Source organism: Puma concolor, chromosome C1 (assembly GCF_028749965.1).
Source record: "Puma concolor isolate L17-30 chromosome C1, mPumCon1.1.hap2, whole genome shotgun sequence".
Classification (NCBI taxonomy): Eukaryota; Metazoa; Chordata; class Mammalia; order Carnivora; family Felidae; genus Puma; species Puma concolor.
Genome location: NC_141674.1, coordinates 134,925,052 through 134,950,257, shown reverse-complemented (window position 1 = coordinate 134,950,257; position 25,206 = coordinate 134,925,052). Strand labels below are relative to the sequence as shown.

At 35.0% G+C, this 25,206-nt stretch overlaps 1 protein-coding gene across 3 annotated transcripts in view; it reads right to left on the bottom strand.

Annotated features, from left to right (window-relative positions):
- The window catches only part of KYNU (kynureninase), a 115,331-nt gene that overhangs the window by 40,134 nt on the left and 49,991 nt on the right, over positions 1-25,206 (bottom strand). For all 3 annotated transcript variants that reach the window (XM_086718492.1, XM_086718491.1, XM_025935306.2), the window contains exons 9-10: positions 7,680-7,778; positions 6,825-6,898 (exon numbers count right to left, since the gene is read on the bottom strand). In XM_086718492.1, coding sequence (XP_086574618.1) covers positions 6,825-6,898; positions 7,680-7,778 — 173 coding nt within the window. The remainder of the gene's footprint in view (positions 1-6,824; positions 6,899-7,679; positions 7,779-25,206) is intronic.

The window sequence follows — 25,206 nt, the reverse complement described above, 5'->3', positions numbered from 1 at the left end:
ATGATCACTTGACATATTCCTTTAAGAAATGTCATTTAAGTAATTCTTTCTTCTTCTTTATACTTTCTCAAATGTGTGAAACTAACCAAGTGAAATCTTTCTCATAGGCAAAAATTTCAGCTCTCAAAGTAACAAAGAGTAAATTTATTCACTTAGTTAATGTAGCATTCCATTCAGCAGAGGATTTTAACTGTAAATTTCCCCACCAAGCTTTTCCAAAGCACCTGAGTTAAAGATATCTATCCACAGCTCCTATGGCAAGGTCTGAGAATTCACTTAGCAACTATAAAACATAAAAACATATAAACATATAAAACATATAAAACACATATTCTAACTTGTGTTACCTGTCATCTAAATCATCTATTCAGTTATTAAAATATTATCTCTATAGTGGATTATAAGTTAAAATCATAGGCAGTATCTTATATTTATTTTCATCTGTGAAAGTTACTTGTACAAAAATATGCATTGGTTATATTTGTTCATGTCTTCTTAATTGACTCAGGATCGTTCTCTCTTTTTTTTTTTAATAAAATTTTTTAATGTTTATTTATTTTTGAGAGAGAGACAGAGACAGAGCATGAGTGGGGGAGGGGCAGGAAGATAGGGAGACACAGAAACTGAAGCAGGCTCCAGGCTCTGAGCTGTCAGCACAGAGCCTGACCTGGGGCTTAAACTCAGGAGCCATGAGATCATGACCTGGGCCGAAGTCGGATGCTTAACCGACCGAGACACCCAGGCGTCCCAGGATCAGTTTCTTTACATGACAAAGATGAGTACCTTAAAAAGGATACTTCTGCTGAAGTAAGATAAAATGGAAGTTTCACTCTGTTTACACCCTGAGATTAGAAAGAAATATGGACGTAATGGAATTCTTCATTATTTGATGACCAATGGAATACTGGGAAAAGGTCATTTAAAATAAAATCCATTTTAAAGAAATAACCATATTTTTATAGTAATTAATGGAAGTTTTTAAAATTTGATTGAGATGCTTTTAAAAGGTAAAGTTTAAAATTATATGCAAATGTACACAAAATTTGATAAAACAAGTTAGAAGTATAATGTGCTAATTATTAAAAGGAGTAAATAATAAATCGAGTGTTGATTTTTTTGGTGTATTTCAAAAAATGTTGGGATAGAAAAATACAATCTCTTTCATATTACATTTAACTTTTTCAGCATGACCATAGAAATGATCATTTCTATAAAAATTTTTGAAGCATTCATCATTTCCTTTCAATCCTTGATATTCAAGTCATTTGCTTTTGAAGTACCGTGTCTAATTTCTTCTACTTCATCTGTTATTGGTTCTAACTCTGACAGATTCTCACTGCCCATAATTTTGTGATTCAGCAATTCTTCAGTATCACTTGCATCAGGAAATCTTGAATCTCTTGAAAAATTTTACTTTACAATCCATTTTCATTATGTTTTTATTGTGTTACCTGACAGTTATAAATTTTATAACCAGCAAGAGACCAAGACATTTTATAAGTCGTAGAGATAGATGCTAACACTAATTGGGAAAGGGTGTTCAGTAAAGGCTAATTTTGTGAGTAGTTCATTAGGGAATATTTTCTATTATGGCAATCTTTGCTTTCTAACATTACTATGTGTCTTTGGGAACTGGGATAATGCCTTGGTAATCAGAAACTCTTGTAATTTACAATCAGATTAAAAGAAGGGCTAAAAATTAAGCAAGTGATAAAGCTGGAAATGCAAATTGGTGTCCTCTACAAATGTCTATTATTGAAACCAAGACTGTGGATATTTCTGGACTCAGGGACCAAAGTTGAGGCACTGAGAGTGAAAAGGTGAAAGAGTAAACTTTGTAAAATTTAGAAGAGTCATCACATAAATTGGAGCTGAAGCAAGAGAAAATGGCGCCCTGAAGCCTAGGGCTGTGGGAGGGAAACATCAATGACAAAGGGGATGGTGAAGGATATCTAATATAACTGAGAAGTCAAAAAGTTGTGGCTGAGAAGTCATCCAAGTTAATAGTAAACACTGAACATGAGAAACAGGCTAACAGATGACCTAGGAAGTGGAGGTCACATTTCAACTTAAGATTCTCTGAAAACGGAGAAATCTATTGATATTGGCCTACTGCATTTCAAAGGACCTGGAGTTTTATGAATTTACACACCTTGCTGGTGTCCCCTACACTTCCTCGTTCTCTAGCCTTTAACCAGGAGAACTTATGCAGGTACTAGGCAAGAATACGATACCTAAGTCCAAAAGGATCACTAAGAAACTAAAACCGGGTTTAAATTATAGATAAGTTTTAGATGATGGCATTCTCCAGCATTGCCTGGAGAAGTATATAGAATCAATGTGTCAAGTCAGCATTCCCTGGAACAAATGTGTATTAGATGGTCTTCCCATATAACATTAATTGTACAGTTGGGCCAAGCATGGCATGAACTTTTCTTAAGTCGTTTTGCTAAATTTTCTTTATGCCTCTTTTTATCCTTTTTTAGACTTTCCTGAATATTGTTTGGCTTGTCTTTTTTTTTTTTTTTATTTTCCCAAATAAAAATAATAATAACCTACATTGCTGAGTTCTAAAATTTGCCCTAACCATGCACTAAAGTTGGCTAGTCTCTTCAGCTAGTTCTTCTTAACCTGGAAATTACTTATTATAATAAAGAAGATGACTCAATCCCTTTAAAAAGCCTTAAAAATGTCATCTCTATTTCTAGGCTTCAATCACACACTTCTAGCTGATTATGGGAATGTGCTAACACGATTTGAAATTCTAGCATTTTCATCAAAATTATCAGTAGGTCTCATTCTTGGTCACTCAAAAAACTTAAAAAACCTAAGGGAAATGAACATTTCAATAAATCTAATACATTGGAGCATTTGGAGCTTTATTATGTCCTTTATTATGGAAATAATAAAGCTTTATTATGGAAAGTGAGGAACAGCAATTTTCTAGTATGAATGGTCTTACTGGATGGGGTAAAAAAGCAAGTGACAGAAGGAATCTTAATATGGGGCTCCTGGGTGGCTTAGTCAGTTAAGCATCTGTGCAGAGCCTGCTTAGGATTCTCTCTTTCCCTCTGTCTCTGCCCTCCCCATATTGTTTTCTCTCCTTCCTCTCTCCCTCAAAATAAATAAAAACACATTTAAAAAAAAAGAGCTCTTATGATCCAGGCTTGTTCTGTTTTCATGCTAGAGTCTCTTTCTCAAAAAAAAAAAAAAAAAAAAAAAAAGTATATATACACATGCACATATATATGTGTATGTATGTGTGGCTGGGGGTGTTGAATTGCAGTCTATGGGCTCCTACAGAAGAATCATTTTATGAGCTTCAGATATTTTTGAATCCCATAAAATCAAAAGGTTAATTACTGATCTAAAGTGTACCAAAAAAGTCAACATTTATAAAGTTAAAAAAATTCAATGTATTTAAGTCCTTTTTTAGTGATGCATTTCTGATCTTCAAATTCTTTCTTTTTCATTCTTTTTTTTTTAACGTTTATTTATTTTTGAGACAGAGAGAGAGCATGAACAGGGGAGGGTCAGAGAGAGAGGGAGACACAGAATCGGAAATAGGCTCCAGGCTCTGAGCTGTCAGCACAGAGCCTGACACGGGGCTCGAACTCACAGACAGTGAGATCATGACCTGAGCCGAAGTCGGACGCTTAACCGACTGAGCCACCCAGGCGCCCCTGATCTTCAAATTCTTATAGTTAAAAGTGTTGTACTTTATATCTCAGAGCAATAATTATTAATTTTATAGACTGAGTTGAAGTCAGCCTTGAAGGAAAAAAAACCCAACAAGATGGCATTTACTCAAAACTAGTTCTAATTTAGAATAATTCTTAGCTATAGACAAAGTTTAGAATATGACACTGGAATGAGAAAAGGTGATGATAAACTAGGACAAGGTCAAGTTTTACTTGAGAATAACGGCTTGAGTTATGATGCTTAATGCAGTGGATTGACGATAGTCTGTACTCTTTCTCTTTATTGGCAAAAGGTTTTTGGAAAAAGTCTTAGGTCATATGTTCTGAAAAATGGCCAAAATGCCTATGTAAACAACAACAACAACAAAAACAGAAGTGCACTTCTTGGTACAGGTGTAATTTACCAGTTGCTAATGGAAACATATAAAATATATTTCAAAGTTATATACTGAATATTAAACTTTAGAATTCAGGGTTACATATTCTGGTATCCACTGTCTACACCAGGTGGGTCAGTCACTCCCATAATGCCCTTTTTCCCACCCTTGATGAACATTTATGCATTCTGTTTAACCACACACTTAGAATGCCCCTAATTTAACTTTGACCTTCATCCTGCTTTACTTTTTTTTTGAAGGTTTTGACTACACAAGTATCACAGTATAAATACAGTCAAATAGTACAAGAAAAACCAATTTAAATATATATACTTTAAAAATTCTTAAGAAAGAATAAATGACATAAAAGAAAATATCACTTGTATACTACTTGTTTGAAATAGCACGCTTAGCCACTAGATGTCACCCTTTAAAAAAGCAACAGAGTTTACTTCCCAACGTTTGCTACATCAATTGCTGTTACATTCCACTATTGGGTGGAAGTTGGCACCGTTGGAATTAGTCATTCTGACATGATGTAAAAAGAAGCTTTAACAACAAACAGGGTTTCCTGTAAAGAGGGCTTCATGAGTCAAGCCTGATTTGAGTCTTTGGAGACCAAAGCCGGATGGTTAAAATGCCACAAGAGATAATAACATATAATTTTCAAAATGTTAAAAGCATGTCTCTCCTATAAGTATGAAGTGAAGATCAATAAAGATCTCATTCAACTCATTAATTAGCGAGGAACCAGTCAGACGGTAAGGAATGTAAGGCCTGTAAAAGAGCATTCAAGGAATGGAAACTTACACAGCCTTTCAAAGGCCTGCTGAAACGAACTTGGTAACAGACACAAAACTGTGTCATGTTCTACAAATTACAAGCCACAGCCTCTGAGGTTATGTTTTCTATTTGAGAGAAATGATCTCTGCTAGTCAGAAGTCTAAGAGGTGACATACAACTTCACAGTGAAGCGACAAAGTATTTAGCCTAGATGTATGGACAACATGTAATTCTTTCACAATTGTGCTTAGTGCTTTACATGCACCGTCTCATTTTATTCTCAGAATCATTGCTTATGAGGTAGATGCTGATATTATCTTTATATAGAGGCTAGAACACTGAGAGGTCAAGGAACATTCTTCAGGTTATGGACCAGCGAGTGATCATGCTGGAATGTGAATTTGGCCTGTCTATACAGTCTTTCTCCTGGGACCAAAGATGTAACAATTAGAGTGGTCTAGAGGATGTTGGGATTCTACAAGACGAAGTGCATGTGAGCACACTATGACGGCTTCACCCCCTCCTGTTTCTCATCCATGAAGGACAAATAGTGACAAAAGAAATTCCAAGTGCAACAGACATGTGCTGTAAGATCAGAGCTTAGCTGCTAACGCTTAAATTCTTGAAAATTTGTGTAGATTACTTAACATATCCCTCACCAACCCACCAGCTTGTCTTTGGATTGGTATGATACACCAGATCCTCTATTACAATTTAATTAAGTGGAGAGTGGGAAATGATCAGAGTAGTAAGTCTCCACACAAAAGCAAGCAGTATCTTATATACTGTCTACAGGGAAACCAATTATGTTAGGTAAAACACTATCAATGGGTTTTGCTAAAAATGAAAAAGAGACCATTTAAAATATGCATAGTATTCCTGTAACATAATAATGCTTTATATTCTTTTCAGAGAATTTGGGACATGGGGAGAAATCTAATATACTGACAATATATTTGGGGAAGACATCTGCCTGACAAAATACCTGTCTAAAGAAAACGCTCTATTTAATTTTAAAACTTTAAAATCTTGAAGAAATTTTAGACATGATTAAATGAACTGTAGAAAATCATCTTCAATTTCTTGGATTTATATGCATAGAACCTCAGAAATGTGAGGTGCTCCAAGTTTTATTACTAATTCAGCTTCAATTCTTGTAAAGATTACACCACTCAGCTAGTGGCTGAGAGGATTCAGAAAACTAATCAAACATTATTATATTACCTATTATGAGTCTAGACAGTCTCCTCATCACATATACTTTGATACAAAACTCTGAAAGGAGTTTTTTCAGAATATTATTTCTTTATCTCCATACAGATAAAAACAAACTTACAAGTTCCCTAGTCAAATAAAAATGTATAAATTTGTTAATGTATCACATTTGCATTTATACTTGCTCTAAAAAATGAGAAAGTTATATAAAGTAGAAAAGTATTGCTTTTTATGCAGTCTGTGTTGTTCAGTGTTCAGCTTCTTCAGTTTTCATGGATTATAAAATCTTTTAGGACAGAAGATAATCCTTACAAAACCATCATATAATGTTTCTAGCTTTAAAGGTAGATGTAATTTTAATAATAACATACCACATTTAAGGCTCTATTAGGCACAGCTCTGGTTGCCTTTGATTTATTCATCAATGTGAGGAATCTGAAATTTTCTGAAGTCTAATTTTGAAAAAAAATAAGTCATCTCTTTGCATTAAACCATCTGCTCTACATGATTATAAGGACTCATTTTTAGCATTGAGCTTCCCCTTTTGTGATTCATGTTCAACCAACTGAACTCTTCAAAAAGCATTTATTTCTAATAAAGTGCATCATTGTTAATAGAATGGTAATATAATTATAATCAATCCAGATTCTTATTGGATAGCACCTTCAAGAGCTCATGTAAATTTAGCATATCATTAATGCAAATTAATTTATTCATCACCAGAGAAGAATCTGAAGATGGTACTCACGCAGGTTTAATTGCATGAGCATGTTTTTCATGGACAAAGGCACCAGCAAGACCTCCCGCTCCTGAGTTTAAATACTGGATAGAAAAGAAATTAAAATGTATGAGCATATGATAAAAATGAACAATAAAATCACTTGACTTTTTTGTTATGAAACCAACTTTTGACCAGCTCAAAATGTGATTATTTGAACTTTTATAATAAAACATAATTTTACATTACCTAACTCAAAGAAAAAAAAATAAACATAAGCATTATTAATTGAGACTAAATACCTATTACATTTTTGGCCAAATTTTGCATCAACTAAATAGGTAACAGTTCCAATGAAGTCTATCTAATTTTAAACCCTATTCATTTCATTTATTTTGTTACAAAAATATTTCCATAATAATAAAGCATCTATTTTTAAAACACCTACATTAAAATAAAATTAGTTTCATTTCCATAATCCCTGTCAATGAAATTGTCTTCAAATATCAATATCAAGTTGATTCCATAAGAATTATCTTTATGTATGTAGAAATGACACAGCATATCACCAAAACCTAAGAACCTAATCAATTTGAATTAAGTTCTAAGGGTGGAGCTTTTTTCCTAAAATCTCATGATTTTTCTATAGTAGCCAGGCAATTAAAGGAATTAGTACTCTATAGTGGATGGAAATACCCAATTTTAATTGTTTATTATACTATTCTATCACATGACTTTATAATTAACTAAAGTCAGAAAAAAACAGTAACAAAAGAAATGGAGGAAAGTAAATCAAATAGTTAAAACTGGCCACCAATCCAGTTGTTCATTTAGATAACAATCAATGTGTAATAAAAGGATGTGAACATATTAACTAATTTGTACCTTGTAGGAGCACCAGCAGGCAAAATCAACTCCCCAGTCATGTAAGCGGAGTTCGACATTTCCAACTGCATGTGCTAGATCAAAGCCAACAAAACAACCCTGGGGAAGAACATAATAACAAGTTTTGAATTTGCTTAATGATTAGAAATAATAAGTACAAATATCTCTAAAAAAATCTTTGACAAACTGCTGTACTATAAATATGGTTTATCCTTTGGTAGTTCACAACATGTAAACCACAAAACACTGGGCATTCCCAAGATCCTTCTAGGTCAAAATTGTTTTCAAAATATGAAGACATTTTTGCCTTCTTCACTGTGTTGACATTTGCAATGATACTTTAAAAACAGTTATGGGAAAATTTCTGGCATGTTAGCACAATCAAGGCAGTGGCACCAGATCATACTAGCAGTCACTGCATGCTGAAACCATTTAGTTGCAGGGGGAAATAAGAAGATAATTTTGCTTAAAAATCTCCTTGAGGGGCGCCTGGGTGGCGCAGTCGGTTAAGCGTCCGACTTCAGCCAGGTCACGATCTCGCGGTCCGTGGGTTCGAGCCCCGCGTCGGGCTCTGGGCTGATGGCTCAGAGCCTGGAGCCTGTTTCCGATTCTGTGTCTCCCTCTCTCTCTGCCCCTCCCCCGTTCATGCTGTCTCTCTCTGTCCCAAAAATAAATAAACGTTGAAAAAAAAAAATTAAAAAAAAAAAAATCTCCTTGAAAGGGATGCCTGGGTGGCTTAGTTGGTAAAGTGTCTGACTCTTGAGGCTCAGGTTGTGATTTTTCAATCTTGAGATCGAGCCCCGTGTCGGGCTCTCCCTCTCTCTCTCTGCCTCTCCCCTGCTCATGCTCTCTCTCTCAAAATAAATAAATAAACATTAAAAAAACTCCTTGAGACATCTGTAAAAATGATAAAGTTAATTTTAAATCTCAATGCCTTAGTTCTCATATTTTTAGGGCTTAACATGAGAAGTATGCATAAAACATTTGACCACATTCTGAAGTAAGAGGGTTACCTCAAAGTAATGCACTTATGCAATTATTTGAGTTGCAAGCTGAACTAGCCACCTTTACTCCACAGAGAACAATTTTTTTTAATGAAAAAGCAACTGAGAGACAAACAACAGTAATTCATACTTGGGCATTTGATAGACATTCTTTTGGAAATGAATGAAATGAGTGTCAAATCAAGGAAAACAAGTCATAGTATTTGCTGCCAATGAAAAAAGTTTCTAAGAGAAATTAGGATTTTGAAAACTTGTATCCACTTCTATGAATATGACCACTTCCCAATATTTAAGATATTTCTGACGAGTTTAGTAGTAACATGTGCTTTTTAAAATAATATATAATGAAATATGTAGGTGTTTGGAAAATATGAACCAATATTTTTCAAACAACCAATGTTTGATATTACATATCAAGCATGGATAAAGACCTCTTCAAAGTACAAAACCATACAATGGATTTTAATGTAACAAAGCAGAGAAAGTTAGTAATTTGGTTTCACATTGCATACCACAACTTGTCAAATTCTGGTACAGTATCAAAGAATAGTCGTAACTAACGAGAAAAGACTATTAAAATACTTTTGCTTTTTCCAACTATCTATCTGCATGAGGACTGATTTTCTTAATATGCTTCATGAAGGAAAAAAAGCAAGAGATTGAATGCAGAAGCAGATATAAAAAACTAGCTGTCTTCTATTAAGCCAAATTAAAGAGATTTGCCAAGTGTACAACATTCTTATTTTGTTTTAGAAAACATAGTTTTGTTTCCCTAATGGCATATTATTTATGTTAATATGTAATGTGTTTGGGATACCAGGGTGGCTCAGTCCATCGAGCAACTGACTCTTGACTTGGCTCACGTCATGATCCCAGGGTCGTAAGATCAGGTTCCATGTCAGGATACATGCTCAGCATGGAGAGATGCTTAGAATTCACTCTCTCTCTCTCTCTGCCTCTGCCCCTCTCCCCCTCTCATGTTCTCTCTCTCTCTCTCTCTAAAATAAAAAAATTAAAAAAATATATGTAATCTATTTGTTATTATTACTCTAAAATAAATGAATGAATAAATGTATTTAATTAAAATATAGTAAATATAGATATAAACACAATATCAAAACCTCTTTGAGGTCTTCAATGGTTTTTAAGAGTGTAAAATGTGTGCATTACTAAAAAGTTTGAGAGGCACCTGCGTGGCTCAGTCTATTGAGTGTCTGACTCTGGATTTCGGCTCAGGTCACGATCTCCTGGTTTGTGAGTTCAAGCTCTGCATCAGGCTCTGTGCTAACAGCTTGGAGCTTGGAGCCTGCTTCAGATTCTGTGTCCCCCTCTTTCTCTGCCCCTCCACCTCTGCTTGCATGCTTGCTCTCTCTCTCTCTCAAAAATAAACATTTCAAAAATTTTTTAAAGTTTGAGAACCTCTGCTGTAGTATATCCTCTAACCTGATGGAGTTAATAGTAGTTTTCAGTTTGTCACTGAATCCCACATCATGCCCACATTTAATTTAATTAATTCAAGTATATACATGATATGATAAATTGCCTTAATGGCTTTCATTCTTTGTCCATCCTTGTATCCATCTTCTTTGCCATGTAATTTTTCAGTTCTTCTCACTGTGGGCAGAATGTAATTCTCTGCACTGGGATTAGACAAGTTACATATTTTGACCAATGGAATGTTAGCACATGTAATACAAGGAGAGTCCAAAGCACTAGAGTGATTAGATTGGGCTTGTTTTCTCTTGTTCTCTGCCATCTCTGTAACAAGGACCTGCTTAGCCAACCTGCTGGCTCAGAGTCTTCCTCACCTGAGCTCAGCTTGGATCAGCTGCTCTCCCCACCTCTCCTTAGTAGGCCAAGAGATGCAAGAGTGAGTTCAGTTGAGACTTAGCAGGATCTCTATGACTAAGTAATGCCTAGATCAGTTGACACAAAGATGACCAATAAAAATGATGCTGTTTTTATGACTCAACACTGTGTTCTCCCTATACATTTACTTGAGACCCTAATAGCCTCTTACTATTTGACTTTGCCTTGTTTACTTGTTTACATTGTCCAAGCGTTCTGTATGTCTGCCTAGCAGAATTCACTGTTTTAGAAACTAACCCTCTGTTTCTACTGAGTTCCCAGAAGGAAAATCTGAAGCAATGAATTATATTACCCAGACTGTACCCAAACAATAAGTTCATTTTAATGGCTTAACATCAAAACCTTTAACTTCCTATAAATCAAAATGTTAAAAGTTTTACTTTGAGAATATAGTGAATATAGTGATTAAGACAATTTTGTACATAAATATGAATTTTTAAAAAATCCCTGATCATTAAATGGGGGTAATAGTTCACTTTGCAAAAATGTTTTACCTGTGAGTTTTTTTTTATTTTTAGCTTACTAAGTACATATATAATTATGTTTTCAAAACTTTAGATTTCCTGCAACTTTGAAGAAACACATCTATCTATAGAAATTATTGCAGTAAATAATTTCAGAGGGGCCAATTTTAGATTTTTCTAACACCTTTTAAAAATAACTAATGTTCAGGAGCCTGGGTGGCTCAGTCGGTTAAGTGTCTGACTCTTGGTTTCAGCTGAGGTCATGACACCACAGTTCATGAGATTGAGTCCTGCGTCTGGCTCCCTGTTGACAGTGCAGAACCTGCTTGGGACTCTCTCTGTCCCTTTCTTTCTGCCCCTCTTCTGGTCTCTCTCTTTCTCAAAATAAATAAATTAATTTTTTTTAAAAAAAGAATAACCTCAAACTGCTATTACAGGTACTTTCCCTGAACAGAGGGATGCAAACTATGACCTGTTTTTGAAGGTAACCTTGTATTTGAACACAATTAGTTTCATTTGTTTATTCATTTATTTTTTTATTATTTTAAATGTTTATTTATTTTTGAGAGAGACAGCACGAGTTGGGGAGGAGAAGAGAGAGAAGGAGACACAGAATTCAAAGTAGGCTCCAGGTTCTGACCTGTGAGCACAGAGCCCGACACGAGGTTCAAACTCACAATGAGATGGTGACTTGAGCCAAAGTCAGATACTTAATCAACTGAGCCACCCAGGTGCCCCTCAGTGTTTAAATTTTGTCTATGACTACTTTTGCAAGCAGAATTGAGTGGTTTCAATAGAAACCACATGGGTCACAAATCTCAAATATTTACTATCTTGCCCATTAAAGAAAAGATTTGCTGACCCCTAACATATAGAATTAGTTTCATAAAGAAAACTCAATATATTGAAGAGTCAATTAGCAACTTTACTCATTATAAAGTGGCCAGAACTGGTATCTCATAGAAGAAAAAGTTTTTTACCAGTATTATATATCTGATTTTGTTTTGTTTTGTTGTGGGGGAGGGGATGGATTTGTACTTTGTTTCTCTCGAAAAAAAAAAAAAGGCAATTCATGTCATAAATTTAGAGAATGATAGAAAAGAAACACAATTAATCTCTATCAAGATTTAAAGATGGTCAAAATCTGGGTTTGCAGACTAATGTTTAAATTCAGTACACACACACACACACACACACACACACAGATTTTTTTGTTTGTATTTTAAGATACATTTTAATATTGAAATTAAATTTAGAAAAAAAAAAAAGGTTTGAACTTGACATCCTCTTTTTTCTTGCCAACATTTCTAATTAAAACCAGGGTTTTTTTCTCTTTTTTTGTGAAACAGTATTTACAACTCAGTTTTTTATATATATATTTTTAAAACTCAACTTTTCTTCGAAAACTTAAGAAACAGGAAAGGCAGCATTTTTATTTTATTATCAATTATTTATAAAGAATGTCACAATGAAGAAACAATGAAACTTCACCTACCATATCCCATTATTAAAAGCCCTGTAGTCACATCTGTGGTACCACATTAAAAAATCACTTGAGGCTCTTACAATATGTTTTAATGTATGTACAATTCTTTCCCCATGGATGGCAGAAACATAAATTATTAACATGTAACTGTTTTGAGGAAAGGACCAGAAGATACAAACTTGAATGAGACCACCAAAAAGTGATCTTTCAAAAGTTTCACTAGATGGCAGCATCTTAAAAATAAAGAAAAAACACATAGTTCTCCAAACCCTCTCCATACTCATCCAGTTAATATTTTCGTTATTTTACCTCTTAAGAGTAGGTAGAAAAACAATATGAATAGGTGAAAACAGAAACTGCTCATTTGAGTGCCTACTTAATGCAATTTTTTAAATAAAAATAAAATATTTTTCAACAGATTTCTATAAAATTATCCAAAGAGCTCACACTGATATTGACACAGCCACATGCATTAAGCTTGCTAAATCACAGTTTTGAGTGCAAGATTCCCTGTGTCACTTCAAAGAACCCCCATTGGTTTCAGAATATAACTCACTTTGCTCGGTATGGCTTTTAAAGACCTTTGTCATCTGGTTCAGTCTTCACGTCTCCTGTGCCCTTTACCTACCTCCCTCTATTTGCAAAAACCTTTCTCAGTCTCACTTTGCATGGGTAGCTCAGGTTTTGATGACAAGGTAACCTCTGTGAAAGATTATTTTGCCACACTCTCTCTTCTATCCCATCTGACAGCCCTGTTTGCATAGCTCTCTTGCAGTAAATTTCCAATCATATTGTCTTCTACTTTTACACAATATGCATGAACTTAAATAATTGTTGAATAAGTAAATGAATAAAAAGTCATACAATTGTCAGTAGATGTTCTCTAAACTGATACTAAATTTTAAAACAATATTATTTGAAGCCCTTTGTTCTTGTGGCAATTTTATGTCATAGCAATTTATTCAGACCTACATCTTTTAAAATGAAGTTTCTTGGACAATAGTAGTTAAAAATACATTCAAAATCCCTCCAATAAAACAAGGAATATTATGTGTTTTTTTTCCTTGCCATCTTCACTAGCTCAATACGAACATTTTTCTAACCAGTGGACTAATACACACAAGGGCTGTTCTGAGATTTCCAGGTGAAGGGGTAGCTCACTGTCTCTCAAGTTTGATTCATTATTTGTCTATTTATTAAAGTAAAATATGGGATAGTACTACTTAATTTTTTTCCTGATAAGTTTATTGATTCATTCAGACAAATTGACTTTAGACGGAAACTATTTTGTTTCTTCTTCATCAAAAAAAAAAAAACCCTATAAATTATTAAGACCATCAATAAGCAACAGATTTTAGTGTGAAAAGGTAATTATACAAGATATTAGTGGGTATACACAGAGCTGATAGTCAGCTGGTATGCATTGGGATGCTCATATAATTGCTAAAGTAATAAAATACTTGAAATGTTTGTCCTGATCCACTTGAGTAATCACCCATAGTGATAGGTCCCATGATTCCTAGGAGATAACTGCAGGGATGCTTTCCAGCTAGCTTGTGGCCATTCATACATACCAGTCTCTTCATGTTCCCTCTATAGTGCATGTCCAAACACCAGTGGATGCCCAAGGCAGTGGCATTAACATCATGGTGGGTAAATTACAGATGCCTATAAGTCCCTTCGAGGCTAGTAAAGAGTACTATTAACGAAAATGTGACATTTCCATGGCTGTTGGGGGAACTACAGCTTCCACACCATATCAATCAGGTCTTTAAATATTGTGAATATCATTCCTGGTTTGGTATAAAAATCATAGGAAACAATCAAAGAACTGCAGTGTTATAAATCTGGACAACATTACCTTAAAAAGAAAAACTGATGGCAAACTTTGAGGAAAGTGAACAACAAAAAAAGAAAAAGTTATAGTATATGTGAGTGAGTTCGTGTGTGTGTGTGTGTGTGTGTGTGTGTGTGTGTGTGTGTGTGTGCATGTTGGTCAACTCTATATAGATGGTAAAAATAAATGGTGGATTAACAGTAATAGGTTAACCAGTTATCTCTGATCTTGGGATTCTCCAAAGAAGTTCATAATTAGGGAGTAATTGGATAGTATTGGAGGAAGGTAGGAATGAAGGGGAAGAAGATGAAAGCTAGTAAGTCTTCTTGCCATAGTCTTTTATTTTTTTTAAGTTTATTTATTTATTTTGAGAGAGACAGAGAGAGACAGAAAGAGACAGAGAGAGACAGAGAGAGACAGAGAAAATTCCAAGCAGGTTCCACAGTGTCAGCGCAGAGCTTGACATGGGACTCAAACTCATGAGCTGTGAGATCATGACCTGAGCCTAAATCAAGAGTTGGGTGCTTAACCAACTAAGCCACTCAGGTGCCCCTCTGCCATAGTCTTGAAGCACTTAATTTTCCAAAATGGATTCAAGTCCTATGATTCAAAAGCATACACAAATGCTAAATAATAATAATAATTATAATACTCAATAAAGATCTCTGTAAAAGGTGCCTCTATCATCTCTGTTACTATCTCATTTCAGAGTCAGTTTTTATTCTGAAAGTCTTTCATCCAGCCTGAGTTTATTATGTTCTCCAATTTCTTTTCATTTATTCTACTATGAAAGAGTTTAGAGCAAGTGTCCCCAAAACGTGCCACTTTGGCATGTGGAATATTTTGAGCTGAAGGCAATCAAGACTCTGCAAACTTAAGAGAAATATTTACCCTAGTTACTACTTAAGAGAATCTAAATTAGTTTTTCTCAGAATAAGAGTTATTAGCAGAGATAAATTTTATCTGAATGGCCCAACTCTGTGGCAGTTCAGACATTTAAATACCAAACATCCGTTCTTCCTGTTGCCGGGTGAATTGCCCACCTCCCCATTGAACTCCAGGCCTCTATCCAATTCCTTAGCTGTGGATGGGATATATACCTCAGTTTACTTTTCTATCTTTGAATCGCTTATGTATATAGGGTTCTCATATGTACAAAATCAAATTTTATTTTCTCCTGCTAACCTGTCTCAGGTCAACTTGTTAGACCACCCAGAACAATCTTTGAGGGTAGAGGAAAATTTTCCTCCTCAACAGTGCCTATTAATATTCACATTTGTATAAAGTGCTATTGTAGAAACTTAAATTAATCCTTTTAGTTGGACTTGCTTAAAGTACATATTGATGACACTGACAAATCCATAGATGAGTAGTCAGAGGTGGGGAGCATGGAGTCAATTTGCTACTGAAATTTAAGAGAAATGTGTCAGTTAAGAAGGTATGAGACAGAGCCAACAGCTTATGGAGAGAAAAAGGGATTTAGGAGACAGAAAAGGCAAAAAAAAAAAAAAAAAAATCTTGAGACTCCTAAGTGTTGTGTAATTTGCAGGTAAAAATGTCTTACTCTAACAAAGAGTGTGCTTTCAAGAGTAAATTTCTGCTATTTCTTTTACCAGAAAAAAAGCAGTGATTGTTGTCTCTATATATTGTTGGAAGTAAGTATAAAACTGAAGGGAAAAAAATAAAACAAATTGAATGGCAGTGTTCTCTTTTAGAGTCTTTCTCCAGCTGGCAAGGACCTCACACAAAATACTTTGTTTGATTTATTTCAGATACCCAAGATGAGAAAAATAGCTCAAGGTAATTTTTCAAGCTTAATTTAGTTCATTTAATATTTAATGAGTTAATGGAGCAGTCTGCATGTCCTAAGTGTGTCAAAGACTAGAAATGGAATTTGAAAAAGAGCTCAAAATTTACAAAACATATTTTGATTTTTAGGATAGTTGCCCATTATAAATAATTCTTCCAAATGTTCTGATTCTACTTAAATGGGGGCACAGTTGTGCTTTTTATACAGCATGTGATCCATAAAATTAGCTTGACCCATCCTTGCTGATGTGTACACACTTATTCATCCACTGGCCAAACAGGTATGTATTTAAAGAAAGATAAGAGATTATGTGCAAAGCACTAGCATGTGTCTGTGAAGTTTATAGGGTCCACTTTTAATCAGTCATTGAACACTCTGCTGACATAAGCTTCCTAAATTTGAGACTTAAGATAAGCATAGAAATAATTACAAGATAGTGCAAAAGGTGGTCAATAATACATTTTCCATCATGCTATGAAAATACAATATAAAGACAGATCTAGCCTGACACAGGGAAGCAAGAAAATTTTGATGATGGAGGTAAAGGATTGCACACTCATTTTTCTATAGGAGGTAGTCAAGAAGTATATGAGTTGGGCCTATAAGAAATATTTCACTTTACCCTTTCTTGTAATATAAGCATAAATACATATGCCAGCTGTCACGGCTTCAGTGCCAGGGTCAATAGCTACAGATAAGAGTTGTGCTGAAGAGCTCAAATCCCATTTAATGGGCAGAGCTATTACCCAGCCTTGCCACTTATTCTACACAAATGATGATCCAGTATTGTCAACCTTTTTATTTCTCAGGAGATATTTGAAACTAGGAATTTTTATATAAAACCTCTTGACTTTTTATTGTTAACATGTGATGATTTTTTTTTTTTAAATATACCATGTTTGTGGGACACCTGGGTGGCTCAGTTAGGTAAGTATCTGACTTCAGCCCAGGTCATGACTTCACAGTTCATGGGTTCAAGACCCGCATAGGGCTCAGTGCTGACAGCTCAGAAGTTGGAGTTTGCTTCGGATTCTATGTCTCCCTCTCTCTCTGCCCCTTCCCTACTCATGGTCTGTCTTTCTCTCTCAAAAATAAATAAACATTGAAAAAATAGATATACCATGAATGCATGTATAAAGGCTAAACAACACAAATCTTTAGGACAGGTTGTAACCTGTAAAGCAAGTAGTGGTTAAGCTGGAAGAACAGAATTCACATGTGGGAATTCTAAGAGGAGGAAAAGCTAAGAATAAAGGCATGGAAACAGAAAGTATGACAACTGGGCAAGAAACCTATGAAACATTTGGTTTAGCTGAAAAAAGTTACATGAAGGAGAATACAGGCAAATGTGATACTGATAATTTAGGTATATGCAAAATCATAAAAGGCTCAAGTGATTTGGATTTTATTCCACAAATGGCAGAAGTGTGGTGGTCATCATGTGGGACAAACATGAGGCAGGGCATCTAATAGATACATAGATCTATCAGACACATGGATCTAATCACAGCATTCCCAAACACGGGCAGTTGTCTTTTCAAAGGCATGGTGACTTTTAACATTTACTTTTCTCTTTATCTACCCATCCTGTTACAAAGTGGATTTGAAGCAACTCTTTAATTTATCCATCACAAGGTAATAATACCTATATTAGAGCCCCATTTAAATGTGAAATGAAAATACGATTTTTCATAAGGTATTTTCCAGTGATTGCTATGTCAATTTACATGGCAAATTTCTCAACTAGATTTACTTATATATGTAAATTTACTTATATACTGAACTTGATAATATTTCAGAGGAGTCCATAGGATAATTCTTGAAGATATCATCCTTAATTTCTTCCCTTGAAGCTTATTTTTACGGACAATATGATAGTAATATTCTTCGTTCACCACCTTACTTAAGATAGATTATTTGCTAAGAAAATGAACATTTTGTCTTCACTCAACTGAGGTTTGATATTCTTTTTTTTTTTTTAATGTTTATTTACTCTTGAGAGAGACAGAGACAGAGTGTGAGCAGGAGTGGGGCAGAGAAAGAGGGAGACACATAATCCAAAGCAGGCTCCAGGCTCTGAGCTGACAGCACAGGGCCAGAATCAGGGTTCAAACCCACAAACTGCGAGATCATGACCTGAGCTGAAGTCCGATGCTCAACCGACTGAGCCACCCAGGGGCCCTGAGGCTAGATATTTTTAATCTTGTTTGCATAAATAATTTAAGTGATTAAAGGAGGGAACAGTGAAGAGGACATTAAGGGAAATCTCTCATATTTTGTTGAGGACTTTTTTTTCTTTTTCTGCTTAAAGGTATTTTGAAATTGCACTTTCCTTGCTGTGAGGCACAAAATTGCCTTTCCATTCTTACAGTGGTCAGTGAATAAATTAGAACTAGTGTATATATTTCATGTTGAAACACTTCCATTTTCCAGTTTAACAAAAGACTTACATTACTCTTCCTTTGATTAATCAAGTGGTGTGAACAATGGGATATTGGAGAAAATAGCCTAGGTTTTAGACAACTGAAGTATTTTATAAAATGCATATCATCTACAAAAAAGAAAAAACAAAACCCTAAGTGTAGTATCTCATTTGGAGTTGGGGGGGGGAGGGGGCAAAATGTTTGAATAAAGCTAGATCCAGAGAAATAGTTATCTACCATGGCTTTGATGGGAGTGGCCACAGAGGCAACAATCCTGATTGGCAATGAGGAGGCTTGCTTTTTCCCAGATCTGTAATTCTAAAATAATGTCTTGAATCCAAAATACCCCCCCTTTTTTTTTTGAGAATTAATCTGTCTTTCTCACACGATCCATCTAATGAAAAACTTAAAACCTCTGATGAAAACTTCTTAGAAAGAACTCAAAATTTTTAGATTCTTGGGTCCTGATCCTCATCAATATATTTTGACTTATTGTTTGCAGGATCCAACCTGGATGAATTTAAGACTACAGATACAGTTTACTATGTATTTCTGAGTAGAATAATCCTTCATTATTCCCAAAGTAATGGATGTTTAGTTAATGGGACATTTCATCTCATCTCTGGCCTTTTTCCCCTTTTCTCTATTTCTATGTGTATATCTACACTATCGTCTTTCTTTTATCCTTGGATTCTGTGAATAGAACCAAATCTGGGTGAAACAGCAGGAGCTCAGTACAGACGCTTGATTTCTGATATTTATATAAAACCTGTTTTTAACATGACTGAGAGAATAAAGTTAAATAAAAATGATTTCTATGAGAGATCTGAAAAATATTTCATGTAGCATGAAATAAGTCTGGTATCTGGTACCCCCGTGTTGAACTGTATCATGATAGAGATTTTTCAAATTCTTGTATAAGCAACTGCAATTGCCTCTTAACTTCTGTCCATGCTTATCGCATTCCTACCGATTCCTGTAGGCAGGAAATTTCTTTTTAAAATTAAAACAAATTCTAGTTTCTTTACTGTCTAGAAGCTTTCAGTGGCTCTCTGTGGGTCTTCAGGGAGAAGGTCAAGATATATAATAAAGCTCAGTAAGCCCTTCTTTACCTTTGTCTGTCTTATAGATTCCTTTCTTATCATACCCTTTCTAACTGTCCAATCTTTTGTACAATCAAATTATACTAAAGTATTTGCTTTCTGGCAATCTAATCAATTTTTTTTTCTTTTTTCTTTCTTTTTTTTTTTTTTTTTTTTTTTTTTTTGTTTAGTTGTCTGGAATGGCCCTGACACAAAGCTAGGTACCTGGAGGGGATTTTACCTGGTTAATTCCTATCCATAATTCTAGAATTGGCTCGGGTCTCATCTTCTCCCAGAAGGTCATCACCTTGACACTCCAGGCTAAATTAGGTGTTTCTATTTGGACCTCCATTACTATAAGTTACTACTTAAATATTTACTGATAAAAAGAATGAATACAAGAACCAAATGCATGTCATTCTACTGTAGAGAGTATAGAGACATGATTCTCCTTATGCACTAATGAGAAGATCATATTAGGTGAGCTCACAGTAACTTTAATAGAATAGTTGTATTCATTACCATTTCTAGTAAAGATTAATTAATATTTAACATTCTAATATTAAACCGTTTTGGAAAAGGTTAATTTTTATGCATAAAAATTCATACAACATGCCAATTTATATTATAGTTATATATACAAACATATTTGGTACTAATTTTTCCTAGCTGATCCATTGCTCAAATCCCATGCAAGTATTGTTGATATTATTCTATCATAATTGTCCTTTACAGAGTCGATGCCCAATCTCTAATAATAGAAGCATCTCAGCCAAGCTTTCTGCAGAATTTTGAGGCTTGGTCAATCATTTGTCTCCTGAAAATTGTTTTTAATAAGAATTTAGCCCTTCCTGGGGCGCCTGGGTGGCTCAGTCGGTTGGGCGGCCGACTTCGGCTCAGGTCATGATCTCGCGGTCCATGAGTTCAAGCCCTGCGTCCGGCTCTGTGCTGACAGCTCAGAGCCTGGAGCCTGTTTCAGATTCTGTGTCTCCCTCTCTCTGTGACCCTCCCCCATTCATGCTCTGTCTCTCTCTGTCTCAAAAATAAATAAACGTTAAAAAAAAAAAAAGAATTTAGCCCTTCCTTAAAGATAAATGGATAGTTTGATAAGGTGATCATTTATATGTGAGTGTTGTTTAGATGTTTCAGATTTTACTAAGTGATGTTAAAGCTAGATTATGTCTTTCTTTTTAGGAATGGTGTTTTCACTTATATTCCGGCTTTTGTCTTACATTATTCTGGATCCAAAATTAATTCCTTTTTATTCAAATTGTTTGGGCTCTACTAGTGATTATTATTTATTAATAATTTAAGCAGCTTATGATTAGGTCTAAGAGATGTTTGTACTCATCCTCAGTGGAAAGTGACACAGGACAAGGTAGAAGCTAATAAATTAAAGTGCACGTTTGCAAGATTTAGATTATTTTAGCCATCATTTGCATTTCAATTTTCAGTAGGCTAAAAGAAAACTAACATGCTAGAATGCATAGAAGTATAGTGAAATATAGTGTAAAAGTGTGATAAATAAGGGGATCAATCATTCACTGATTGAACAAATATTTATTGGCACCCACTGTCTGCCCGGCACCATGAGTTCCAGTATGTTGTAGGCCATTTTATATGGCATGGAAGAGAGAAGGTGGAGTATAACCAGTTAGCATTGAGGTTTTTTAGGGATACGATTATTACAATTTCTATTATTCCATTACCTAACCTTATAAAATTTCAATCTAATCTCTTGAGTTTTAGCCATGTTGTTTAGATTACTGTTTTGTATTCCAGTATGGAAGTGTCCAGTGAGAGTCTTTAGTTTAAAATTCTGAATATTTCACTTTCTGTCTAAGGATCCATTATTTCTTTTTCTGGTAGATTGGATATTCCAATATGACTTTTCTCATATATTGGTAATTGCTAACATTTACTTGAGTACTTACTAAGCACTAAATACTAAGTGCTGTGAGAATAGTAACTTGTTTAATTCTCTTGGGAAACAGACACTCTTACCTTCCCCAGTTATTAATGGAGAAGTGAAGTGACATTGGTAAGTTCATTAAGACAGCCAAACTATGATAAACTAAGGGAGAGACATAAATGCAAGACCAGGTCTGACTCTGTCTCCACTATCTAAACTTTTTATTAATGCAAATGCTACGCTGCACCTCAGAATAAGTATCCTACTCCATCAGCAAGACAAAACACCCCAGTTCCAGGTGTGGCAAAACTAATAGCTCTTATTCTTGAGTGCACAAATATAGCTCATTTCCCAGAAATGTCCATGTGCTAGCCAATGTAATATAAAAGGAAATAAATTTTGTCATGGTTAGTGCTTTTAAGAAGTTTGTATGCTCCATTCACATCCTTTTATACCATTCCTTTGGCTGAATCCAGATGGAGGCTCCAGGGTATACAAGTCTCTACTATAAGACCATAAAAGTTAAAAATTTCTTTACTCATGCTCTTTTCAAGCTACCGCTTCAGACACAAACTTGAGTCATTGGAAACCTGGATCACTTCATGAGAGAAAGTGAATTCTTGGCCGCTGCATGACAATAAAAGGACATCTATCACAGTGAAAGCATTTATGGCTTTATTTATTTGTTATCAAGACCCAGTCTACCTAATATACCAAGAATTTCCATTGAAAATAACCTCTATTTGTTACCTTTTTTTTTTTATCCTAATCCAAATTAAGAAATTACAATTTATGGGGAGTCCATTCATTTCTCCAGATGATCCAGAGATTCTCCCTTTATTCTCTCTCTTTATATTTCATTAGTTGCCTAATCAGTTTCCTGTGAATCATTTTCAAATGCTTTGTGAAATGAGGTAGAAAATAAAGTAAGAAAGAAATAAAAGAAAGGAAGCAAAAAATGAAAAATTAGGAAGGGACGGAAGAGGAAAGAGGAAATAAGTTTAAAAAAAAAATGCCCCATGAGGGTCAAAATGGGAAATACTGTGGGTTGGTAACTCAAACTCTTTCCCAACCCCTTTTCCTTAACTTCTTTCTACTATAAAACCATAAAGGTTAAAAATTTCTTTACTCATGCTCTTTTGAAGCTACCACTTCAGAAGGCAATGAATCATAAGTAGAAATCTGCTAGCTTTTTCTGGGAATAATTTTGCACTTTGGATGAAAGGGATAGATTAAGCTGCACTGCTACTTCTCCTTCCTTCCTTCTCTCTGCCTTAAATAGAATTGTGATATCTGGATTTGGGACAACTGTCTTGTGACCGTGATGTGAGAAGCCTAAGAAGAAAAACAAGAGAGCCCTGGAGATGCCATTTAGACGTTACTCAACTGCTTACTGCATCCCAGAAGGCTTCTAATTCAAATCTTTAATGATGGGAAAAAGAAGTTCCTAATTTTTGGCTAATTTCCCACGGGCATTTTGTTTCTTAAAGTGTAAAAACTTCATAATTGATTTAGGAATATTAAAGAAAAGACCAGGGGCATCTGGGTGGCTGTCAGTTGAGCGACCGACTTCGGCTCAGGTCATGATCTCACAGTGTGTGAGTTCAAGCCCCCGTGTTGGGCTCTGTGCTGACAGCTCAGAGCCTGGAGCTTGCTTCTGATTCTGTCTCCCTCTCTCTGCCCCTCCCCCACTCATGCTCTGTCTCTCTCTGTCTCAGAAATAAATAAACATAAAAAAAAAAAAAAAAAACTGGAAAAAAAAGAAAAGACCAAACCTGAGAGGATGGAATTAAGAAGTGATTGGTTGAAAAGGCACAGAAGAGGAGCATGTTAGAGTTGCCTGTAAAGGTCCAGAAGGGTGGTGGCATGAAATAGTAGGGACGTTTTAGGGGGATACAAACTAGAGCATGCTGACTTCAAAGTGCATGTAGGATATCCAGGTTTAAGACACAGATGAGCATAAATAACCATTTTTGAGTGTGGGAGTACCCTGTAGTTTCACTTGGCAGTGAGAATGGAATCTTGGCAGTGGTTAAAATCTCTAGGGATAGTAATTCAAAGGACAATGGGGAACAATTACATTCAGTGGGTGTAGAAAAGAAGAAATGATTAGTAGAAACAAGTAACAGAATATGAAAATTTAGAAGTAGAGACGTAAGGCAGAGGTCCAAAATAGCGGGTTGGCCAATAATATGAAATAAAGTAGATGGCTTCAAAGAAAAAATAAAAATGTATCTTCAAATTAAGATCTATTTTTGTATGCTGACCTTCCCTTATAATGTGATTCTCTAACCTGATGCTATGTTTAATTTTCCTTGGCCTGCCCCACTTGTCACCACCTCAGGCCTTCTCATTTAAGAAAAGCCTCAGCATCTGAAATTTGTTACATGAATCAAAACTATAGTATCAACTGTTCTTTTGATTCATTAATTATTTTTAATTTTTAGATGATCACTAGAAATCTTGTATTTTTTCTATGCTTCAAAATCAATTTCTATACCACCTACAACCAAATAAAAAAGACATAACCAAATATAAAATTGGGCAAGACACTTGAACAAGTATTTCATAAAAGACAGTACTCATGCAAAAACATTTGAAAGATCCCAACCTCATCAATAGTCAGGGAAGTGCAAATTAACACTACAATGCATTACCATTACAAACTAATCAGATTGGCTATTGGTGAGGATATAAAGCAGCAGACACTCTCATACCTACTGATAGGCATATATACCAAATTGATACAACCCTTTGGAAAGTTGGTTTTATTGATTAGGATGGAACATATGTATATCTTATTTCCAAGATTTTCAATTCTAAGTATATATACTTAACAGAAATCGGTGTGAATGATTACCTAAAAAAATATGCGAGAATGTTCAGTATAGCATTTATTGCAATAGCTCTCAAGTAGAAATAAACTGCAAATATCTGTCTTGATTAGAATGGAAAACACGGGTGCCTGGGTGGCTCAGTTGGTTAAGCGTCTGACTTTGGCTCAGGTCATGATCTCACAGTTTGTGAGTCAGAGCCCTGTGTTGGGCTTTGTGCTGACAGCTGGGAGCCTGGAGCCTGCTTCAGATTCTGTGTCCCCCTCTCTCTCTGTCCCAACCCTGTTTGTGCTCTCTCTCGGTCTTTCAAAAATGAATAAACATTAAAAAAAGTTTTTTAAAAAAAGGAATGGAAAACAAAAATATTGTGATCTATTTCATACACTCTAACAATATACTGAAATGAAAAGAAAAATAAAACTACTGGTACCAAAATCTCCACAAAATTACTGTTACATACAACACGAGTGAATTTCAGAAACATAATAGTGAGCAAATAAGACAGATACAAAAGAGGATATATTAACATGTTTATAGATGGACAAAGTTAATATAAATGGCTGCAAGTCAGGAGTGGTACCTTTGGTGGTACCTTTGGAAAAAGGCACAACTAAGAATTCTGAGTGGCATAAATGTTCTAGAAGTTTCTTAAAGTGGATGATGATTATAAGGGTTCAGAATAACTCAACAAGCCACTTATTTATGATGTGTGCTCATTTTGGTATATGTGCAATTCCTGTCCCCACTTTCCTTTCACATGATTTTGAAATAAAAACTATTCTTGTTGACTTTCATTGTTCCATCCC